Source organism: Hibiscus syriacus, unplaced genomic scaffold, assembly GCF_006381635.1.
Source record: "Hibiscus syriacus cultivar Baekdansim isolate YM2019G1 unplaced genomic scaffold, ASM638163v2 tig00110156_pilon, whole genome shotgun sequence".
Taxonomy (NCBI): Eukaryota; Viridiplantae; Streptophyta; class Magnoliopsida; order Malvales; family Malvaceae; genus Hibiscus; species Hibiscus syriacus.
The window spans coordinates 2,185,774-2,195,492 of record NW_024062606.1 but is presented as its reverse complement, the minus strand read 5'-3'; the positions used below and the strand labels follow the sequence as shown (position 1 = coordinate 2,195,492).

The window sequence follows — 9,719 nt, the reverse complement described above, 5'->3', positions numbered from 1 at the left end:
TTTAACCGTACTGCATTCGGTTGTTCCATTAATTTGAGTTTACGTTTAAATCTGCTCTACCCCATTCCTTGAAAGCTAGCTTGAGAGCAGTTTCCTTGAGCCCGTTCCAGTAAAACGATGGCATTTATAGCCCAACCTCTGTAATTTTCCTTTGGGCTTAAATGATTTGCTTAAATCATGAGTTAATCTATCAAAAGATATAATATCAAATTTCACTTTAAAATATTTGATAAAATATTTTTAAAATATTTTATTTTACTACAAAATCTTTCTAATTAGATAAAAATTGTTGATTGACTAATATTCAATATTTGTCTATGAAGTCACAAGTATTATGTGTTCAAAGTGATTATATGATATGTACCACATCATCAATATACATTATCAGTTATATATACGTTATATATATATATATGACATGTATCACGTCATCGATTTGGATACATATGATTATCACATCAAACATTGACAGATAATTAACTAAAAATTTATATTCAATCAAGAGTTATTTTAATTTAAAATAAAATACTAAGAATTAAAGTATTGTCAATAGTTAAAAGGGATTATTGTTATTACTAAAGGTTTCAGATTCAAACACCAGCGATTCCTGGTGTTTATCTCGTTTGGTTTTGAGATAAATTTGGTTGATAATTGCATATACTATAAGTTCAATGGGAGTAAGTCAAATAATACCCCTTATTGCTAAAGGAAATAAGTTTTGTCATGATCAACGCTCTAAGGATGATTGAATCAAAAGAAATACAAAAAGGTTCTTTATGCTTCAAAATAAATAAAGAATTTAATATATATATATATATACTCATGTTTATAGGCATTCAAACATAACATATGATTTTAGGATATTAAGCAAATATTTAAGCAATTTAGGTATGGATTGTTGGATAACAATCAAATTGATTCATACAATACATTTAAGAACAAAAATGCTACATGATTACATATCAGAGGTCTAGTAACTAAGAGATTACTAGGTTCATGGACTCTGACTTATTGGAATATGGATGCAAAATTTTGTCACATGAACTGCTAATTATGAATTAATAAGAAAAATCACTTGAATTATTTTGTGACAACTAAATTGTAGTTCTTTATTACATATATAACATAAACACCTTAAGTCTAAGTACATAGACATTATGCTTCTATTTGTTAAAGAAAATTCATAATGATTATGTGGTTATAGAACATGTTGGTACAAACTCATAATTGTGTGTTTGCTAAAGAACTATCACCCAAGGCCTTTCATGAGCACACTACTCATGTGGGTTTAATATCATTTAAGGATATTCGGTTTTAGTGGGAGTTTGTAATTTTAATGCTCGTTTTTTTAGACACAATTTCACTTAATTCAATTTAAGGATATTTATGTTAAAGTTATTTTATGTAGAAATAAAGTTTGTTTGGTTTATCCACTCTAGTTTTAATAAATTTTGATCTCACTGATATTTAAAGATGACCAGTTGGAAATAGACATGTGTGGTTCACATTGCACATAATTTCCATGCTACACTCTATTATTAATCTATGTCATTTGACTGTGTTTGTGTACGTGACCATTGATGGGTCTAGTCATGATAAATATGACAAAGACCGTTTTTATCTTATACGGATATAGTTGATGGATGAGATTATTATAGAATATCTATTGCATGATAACAAATTTTGAGCTCATAAGGTTATACATTTATCACGAAACATATGTTGCCCAAGTGGGGGACTTATATTAAAATTCATAATTATGGACACATATTTATAATGTATATTGCTGTCATAAAATATGAATAAATTAAGTGACCAATTATGTTATAAAGTCATAAGGTATTAGAAGTATCATGGAAATAAAAGTGTAGATATTAAAGTTGTATTTATAATTTGATAAGGGGCAGAGTCATAAGTACATACAATAATTAATTCAATCAATTATATAAAGGGGTTATAGTCCCCAAGAAATAGATATCTCGTATTTTCTCTTATCCTCGTCTGAGAGTTTATACTCAAGGGAATTCTATCTTCTTGGAAGATCACAACTGGAAGACAATCTCCAAGATCTCAACCTTCTAGGTAATCTTCAACAATGGATTCAGGTACGTTTCCGCAAATTTAATATTTATTTTATTTTTAATGGTTTGGCATGATTAGATCATGGTTAGTGTTTTATATTTATTTATGGTTTGAGTCTAACACGAGGACCCCAAGATACTTACGGAGATCAATAACCTCCGCAAAACCAAAGCCATTACTCAGCAACGCCCGTGTCTCGCTAGGGACATTCCTGGAGAAGAACATTGTCATATTGATAACAATCAGTTTGTGACCCGAGACCAAACAATACTCTCCCAGAACCTCTCGAATAATATTTAGTTGATCGATTGAAGCTTCAGCAAAAAGAATCATCATATCATCAACAAAACATAAGTGGGATATGACAAGTCCACGCGATGAGGTCCGAAAAGGCTTCTAAAACCCTAGAGAATATAATATATATATATATATCATAAGGTCCACTTGATAAGTTCACAATATTATTATTGTTATCTGTTGTCACTATCTACGTATAATATAATATATATATTATATGTCAAAAGAAAGAGAATACAAAACTCCTAAGCAACAATGCCTCGAAAAGTATGGAGGGCAAAAGGAAACCCATTGTTTTCTAGCATTGGATGCGTTTAGCCTCAATTTAGGTTCAATTCAACACAACAAAATAGAAGTCTTTAGTATAAACAGCTTTGGTTCCTAGAAAGCCTAGTAAAAGCAGAGGCAGTCTTGCACTTTAGCAGGTTATCTATAGATGAAATGATCCATTCCTCCAATATTATAAGACTAGCCTTATGAAATGATCTTCGAATGCACTTTGCACGTTGTTACAATCTAGTCCAAACAATTTTGTCCATTCACAAATTGGTCTAAAAATGTTATAATGTTGAAAAGGACATTGATAAAATGTATAGTTGAGTAGTTTTTTCCTTTTTGAATAATCTAAAGTTATTATAAAGTATTATATGTTCCAAATACTCTCAACTATTTGACTATGAACGTTCAATCACACTGCTGCAATCGTCGGTGTTCAAACCCGTTACCTTTAAGAACAACAACAATTTCTTTAACCAATGAGATAAATTGGTTTATTCATAGTTGAGTAGTTAAAATGCCTAAATAGGGCAAAAGTCAAAAGTTTCATTCTTGCCTACCTTTTAAAGTTTTGAATAGAACCACAGTTGCAGCTTCTCACTGGGACTCTTCTCCAAAGAATCTTACTTCTTTTTTTTCTCTTCTTTTTCCCACTAGAAAACTTTAGATCATGTCATATGTTGTCCAAAGAACAAACTAAAGAGAACCGACCAGGTGGGAATTCATGAACCATAATTACTCCCCCATAGCTTTACTTTTCAATACAAAATTCGGTTAACAGGTCTTTATAAGCAATTAAACATCTTAAAGCTTCTATACTTTAAATTTAAGAATTAATATTTGACACATTAATGGTGTAAGTTTTTATCTTTACAAACAATATAAAAAATAAAAGACATTTGATAATATTTATATAATTACCTTAATTTTAAATAAAGTACATTCTTCGACTATAGAGTACTATTTTATTAAGTCCATCGACCATTAAAAGTTACAAAATTGTCCTCTGCTGATAGAATGTTGCTTTGTTGAGTCCCTCAACTATCAAAAGTTGCAAAATGGTCAACCGACTATTCATTGTGTTTCAAACTCATCATTTTCCGTTAAAATTTTGACGATTGTCTAAGTTGGGCATTAACGTGATGATTGAGATGTGATAGTCGTTTGAGATTCTGGGATCATATTTTATCATATTGCAGTCAGCTGCTTAACATTCAGCTCATAATATTGTCAATTTTTTTAATAGAAAAGGACGAGTTTGGAACAAAATAATAGTCAAGTGACCATTTTGTAACTTTTGATGGTCGATGGACTTAATAAAATAGTATCCTATAGTTGAAGGAACATTCATATACTTTACCCTTTTAAATATTCCATAAAATGGAGAAAAGGGGGGAGGTGAATTCAAGCTTGGGCTTTCCTTTTCCAATGTGACGTAGTCATCTATTTTGGGCTTTGTAATTGCTTGACCAGGGATTGTTTGGGTATTAAGCCTAAAACAATTAGGTCTAACTTTGTCAATTCAGATTGGGCCTAGTCCTTGTAGCTAATCAAACGAACAACACATATATCCCCTATTATTTATCTTTAAAAGATTATATTGATCAAATTAATAAAAAATAATCATTAAAATTGGTCAAGCAATTACAAAACGATCTTTAAATTTATGAAATTCATATAATATATAGTGATCATTTTATAATAAATCAAAAAATCCAATGATGATTTTATAACTCCAAAATTTAATAACAAGAAATATTTTAACATAGCTTGGTAATATTTTTTGCTTTTTACACAATTAGATCTTTTTAAAATTGTAGTCTTGAATAAGTTGAGTCTTGAGTCAATTGCTTAACTAAAAGCAACCCAATGCCTGCCTATGTGCCATTGCTTACAACCTACTCAACCAACTTATAATCTTCGCCGTTGAAATTATTATTGGGTTAACAGATATACTCAGCAGTGGCATCAACTGCTTTAATTTTGTTCTAATTGTTTAATCCCACTAACGCAAGTCTTCTTCATGTTATTAATTAAAAATGTCTTGCTTTAAACTAATCGGAAACCGGATATAAAAATAAATAAAATATTTTCATTAGTTTGACCTTCTAAGTAGGGATGGTCATGGGTTAGGTTGGGTCGGGTTTTTGATCCACCCGACCCTACTCGAGAACAAGGAGTCTTTCACACGGGATCCGACCAAAATAAGTTTTCACCTGACCTGACCCGATATATTACTTAAAAACCCAACCTGACTCGAAATAATAAAAAATATTTTTATTTAATAAAAATAGTGACTTAATTGAAAAAATAATATATAGAGAGGTATTATTGTAATTATTCTTAAATATATAAGGTAAAATTATATATTTTTTCGGGTCGAGTATTTTTCACCTTAAACCCGACCCGACCACAAAATTTAAAAAAATCCGACTCGATCAATTCGAATCAAGGCGAAACTCATCGGGTTCAAGTCTCATATACATCCCTAATTATAAGATGTTATTTATTTAAAAGACTTTAAGCCCTCAAATATCTTTATAAATATCGACATCATATCTCTATAAATAATTATATATCTTTTAATCATTGGGCAATAATTTTTAAATACTTCCATAAATATCATGCCCGTACATCATAATCTTAAAGATATTGAACTTTCTTTAATCACTGAGTTGGAGTGAAAAATGAAAAATATTGAAAATAGGCATACTTCCAAAACCTACTCTAATAGATTTCATAATCGTCTCTTTTACAGACCATGTGGACTTAATTTCGCCTAATTAAAATAAAATTATATAAAAATCAATTTTAATAAATTTTGATGATATATCATCATTTACTTTATCGATAATGTATAAAATGAAATATTATATATATATATTATAAATAAATTATTATAAAAGTATTTTAAGAGGAAATAACTAATCAAGTGATTTTAATTATTATAAAGATCTTGAATTGAATCAATTATATATATATATATATATTCAATAATTAATAAATATTTTAAATAAATATTATCGTATAATTATTTCATATAAAACAAAAAACTCAAGAGAGAAAATATACAATATCCAAAGTTCTTAAAATTAAGAAAACAGAAGAAAAAAAAGTTAGTTTCGTTATATGGTAATCTTAAAATACGGTTAAAAAAATGTGCTATCGAAAATATTTTTTTTTAATATTTCCAGTAAAACGTTACCTAAAATATTATTTTTTTTATCAAAAATATTATTTTCGCTAACTAATTTCCAGTAAAACCTAATATTAATATTTTTTGTAGAAAAATAATATTTTAAGTAGTATTTTACCAGAAATATTAAAAAATTTAAATAACCCCCAATAATAACATTTTCAATAAAAAAAAACTAATATTTTAAATAAAACTTTATTAAAAATATTAAAAATATAATAATATTTCTAATAACATATTTTATTAATTGTATATTAAGATTATAGTACATACAACATAACCGAAAAACCAAGATTTGTATTGCGTTTATTTTAAAATGGAGAGCCGTTGACTTTAAAGATGGGAAGTGGGGCAATATGTGCACGCGGCCCCACAAGACAAGGGGCTGCGATCAGGGAAATTAAAACAAAACCAAATTATTTTCTCTAATTTTATAATTAATTAAAAACATTTCATTTGTTCACGTCCTAATCAGATTCTGGTCTCACTACAAAACATGTGATGGGCTACGTCTTATATATATATTCTGACGGACAATTAAATTTTATTTTATATAAAATCAGTTAAATATTTATCGGTTAATATTATTTAAACCGAAGAACTTCTTGTAACTGCATGATCCGTCTTCTCCTTACTTAGAAATTAATTTGTATATTTAGTTTGAGAGAATTTAACTTTTATACTGTATAAATAACAAACTAAAATGATATAATTCACTTTTTAATTTTCATAATATAAAGAGGAAATTAAAAATATAATTTACTTTTTAACTTCCATAATATAAATTTTGAATTTAGCCTTGTCCCAGTCCCCAGTTTAAAGAGAGAAAAGTCGTTCAGAATAAGAACACTAACGGTTACCATCAAATGGATATTTCCAAAGGCAAAAACCGAATAAATAATAGGAGAAGGGAGCATTAAAGAGACGTCTACCGAACTCACAATCAGTATTCAATATTTAATTTAAAGTTCAAAAGAAAATCTATTAACAAAGGTATAATATCACACCGGGTACAATAATTTTATCAAATATTTAATATAGTACATGCATTTTTTATACGATATTTCGTTAATCGACGCCATTATGGTCCCTGCAACTCTTTCTAGTAAACACAATCATACGTCTAAGACATTCCACCAAGGCTTAAACGTTAAGCATAATCTTATGGCGTGTACAAAAAATTTGGGTCACTTGCTCTTTGATATTGAAATGGTCATGATACATACATACATATTTAATTATCATTCAATGTTGATACATTTGTATTTAGACATCCTAGCACAATCTACTAGTGTACTTGACTTCCCAATGGTCTATTTATAGAATTACTCCACAACTTTGCTTCCCACTCCACACTCCAGAGGGGAATAATAAGCAGCAGCCATTTCCTTTGAATCGAAGCATTAGGTGTATGTAATTTTCAGCCCAAACTTCCCCCTTTCCACAATGAATGGTCCAAAGAATATATACTATTCTTCAAGCTTTATTTTCAACAGGCAGATCCATGTAACAAAAATTATCAAACTATGGAGTAAATCAAATCAAAAATTATACCAAATAACAAAACTTAGTTCCATCAATATGAAAATGAGCGCTAGAAAACACAGTATCAATGGTGCTTGGAAGATCAAGCACCCTACCAGATATAGATTAATCCCTCAGGACGGCTCTACAGCACAAGAAAACCCAAGGGAATGACTCGGACTCATTTCATTTTTGACTCGGCAAAACACAGTTTTTTTACGAACTCACTCAAAAAAACATCACTAAGAATTCATCTTGGAGAGTCCCAGAGATCCACAGATAACGCTTAAAATACTAAATTTTCTAACTGCAAAACTTATGGGCAAGCTATGTTGAGGGGGGCGGCAACTTCATCGGCAACTTCATCGAAAAGAATGTCATCGGTGCTGAAATCACAATCGGGTAGATCACTGGGCTCGTCGGCTCCAATACCGCAAATACTTAGGTCTTCGATGCTGCAGTAATCCTCCAGCATCATTCCAAAATCGTTGACAAACAGAAAATCACCAGCTTCGGCGTCTATGTTTAGCTCTTGGTCAACTGAACCAGACAGCAATGGATCACCGATGAAACAGAGATCAGGTATTGGTATATCAGCGAAGCTCACATCGAACATCTCTTTGTTGGTATCACCACAATCATCGTTGTTGTTCGAGACTGAAACAGAAGAGGAAGCATCCACCTCGAGCACCGATGGAGAAGTATGCGACAAAGGGCCATCAGACTCCTCAGAAGTAGAGGCAGTAGTGTTGTCAGAAGCAGCGACGGAGCATGAAAGGTCATTGGTTTTCTCGGACGAAATGGAATCTGCAGAAACGGCAAGAGACTCGAATTCAAGCTTTTTAGCATCATAAGCCTTGGCTGCTTCTTCAAGAGTGTCGTAAGTACCCAACCAAATCCTGGTTTTCTTCAGTGGATGCCGGATTTCAGCAGCCCACTTGCCCCACTTCCTTTGACGAACGCCAACAGGTTTCCTCGTTTTAGCAACCTTAGACTTCTTGTCTTCGAGGGGTTTGGCCATAACCCTTTTCCTGCTGGTCGGGGTTTTAGAATTACTGTCTTGAGAAGAAGTCTCGGATTCAAGGGGCTTTGCTGGTGAACCAAAGCCCAAACTAGGAACTCTGATTTCTCGAACAAATCGCCTTCCCTTCGGAACTTTTCTAGTTTCCTCTGATTCATCTTCACTTGAAGACGAATCAGTCGCATACGGATCATGGAAGATGACTCGAACTTTTCGGATCATTTGGGCTTCTTCAGCAATGGTAGATTCGGTTTTCTTGGTCTTTTTGCAGGATTTACTTGGATTCATGGTTTGTTTTCGATGGTTCAACATTTTTTCTGGAAACAAAACTGGGTAAAACTCGAGCTAACCCCCCCCCCCAAAGCAGTGGACAAACTATGAAAACAAAATCAAGGGGAAAAAGGGTGTACAAAATTTCTCAAGACTCTCAAAGCAAAATCAAGTACGAGCCCCTCTAAAAAATAAGAGAAGATAGAAAAATCGTTGTTTTATATGGAAACCTCCAATACACTCAAATCCGAAACAAGGCCTGCAAACGAAAAACAAAACAACCCGACATCAAAACCCAGAACAAAAAACATATTCAGATGAAAAATCTATCACATGAGTTTTAATGTTTTGACCTACTTTTTCGATCTCAAACGCATCGAAACCGCCGGGAACACGAGATTCAGTCTCTGCCTTGAGAAGCAGAGAATCATGCAAGAAACGGCCAACAAAGCGGTGAAGAACAACTGTGCACAGATAGTAGTTGAAGAAGAAAAAGATAAACAGAGCTGCAACTGAGCCCCACTCGAAGCCAAATCAAACTCAGCCGACATAAATCTACTGATCAGCCTCCCTTTAGTGCTCTGGACAGGGCAACGGAAACCACCACCGAAGAGAGAAACGCTCACAACAAAGCGTCTTCTTCGCCTTAGATGCTAATAGATCTGATAGAAAAAAAAAGGGATTAGAAATATATGGCTATGATCTCTCTCTCTCTCTCTCTCTACAATCTAACAAAAATCCAGCAACAACAAGCCATATCTCATCGCTGCGAACAGTAATATAGGCCTCGAGGTGAGAGACACCGCCACAGTGAAAAAACCGTGTGAAAAATTACCGATCAACGAGGTTAACACAAATCTAAATGGAAGAAAAAATAATGAATTAAATATTGAACCCAAAAACCCAAAACCCTATTTCCATTTCCCTAAGAAAAGTCCGGAAAAATAATATTATTAATTTCCCATTACCCTCTTTCTCTCTGCAGTGGGTGTGGACTGAATCTGGATTTTCTTCGAATCTTATTCAAATCTTTGATGTCGCTTTCTCTTTTTC

At 32.0% G+C, this 9,719-nt stretch overlaps 1 protein-coding gene across 2 annotated transcripts; it reads right to left on the bottom strand.

Moving 5' to 3' along the window:
- Positions 1–1,409: 1,409 nt before the first annotated feature.
- Positions 1,410–9,463, bottom strand: LOC120216010 (ethylene-responsive transcription factor ERF119-like). Of its 2 annotated transcripts, none has more exons than XM_039213531.1 (2): positions 7,655–9,002; positions 1,410–1,419 (listed from the first exon to the last, which is right to left on the bottom strand). In XM_039213531.1, the coding sequence occupies exon 1, from the start codon at positions 8,706–8,708 to the stop codon at positions 7,692–7,694; it is 1,017 nt and encodes a 338-aa protein (XP_039069462.1). In that variant the 5' UTR covers positions 8,709–9,002; the 3' UTR covers positions 1,410–1,419; positions 7,655–7,691. The 2 variants fall into 2 exon arrangements, with proteins under 2 accessions (XP_039069462.1, XP_039069463.1); XM_039213532.1 differs by lacking the exon at positions 1,410–1,419 and adding an exon at positions 9,024–9,463 and having other exon boundaries at positions 7,384–8,925.
- Between the last annotated feature and the right edge of the window lie 256 nt (positions 9,464–9,719).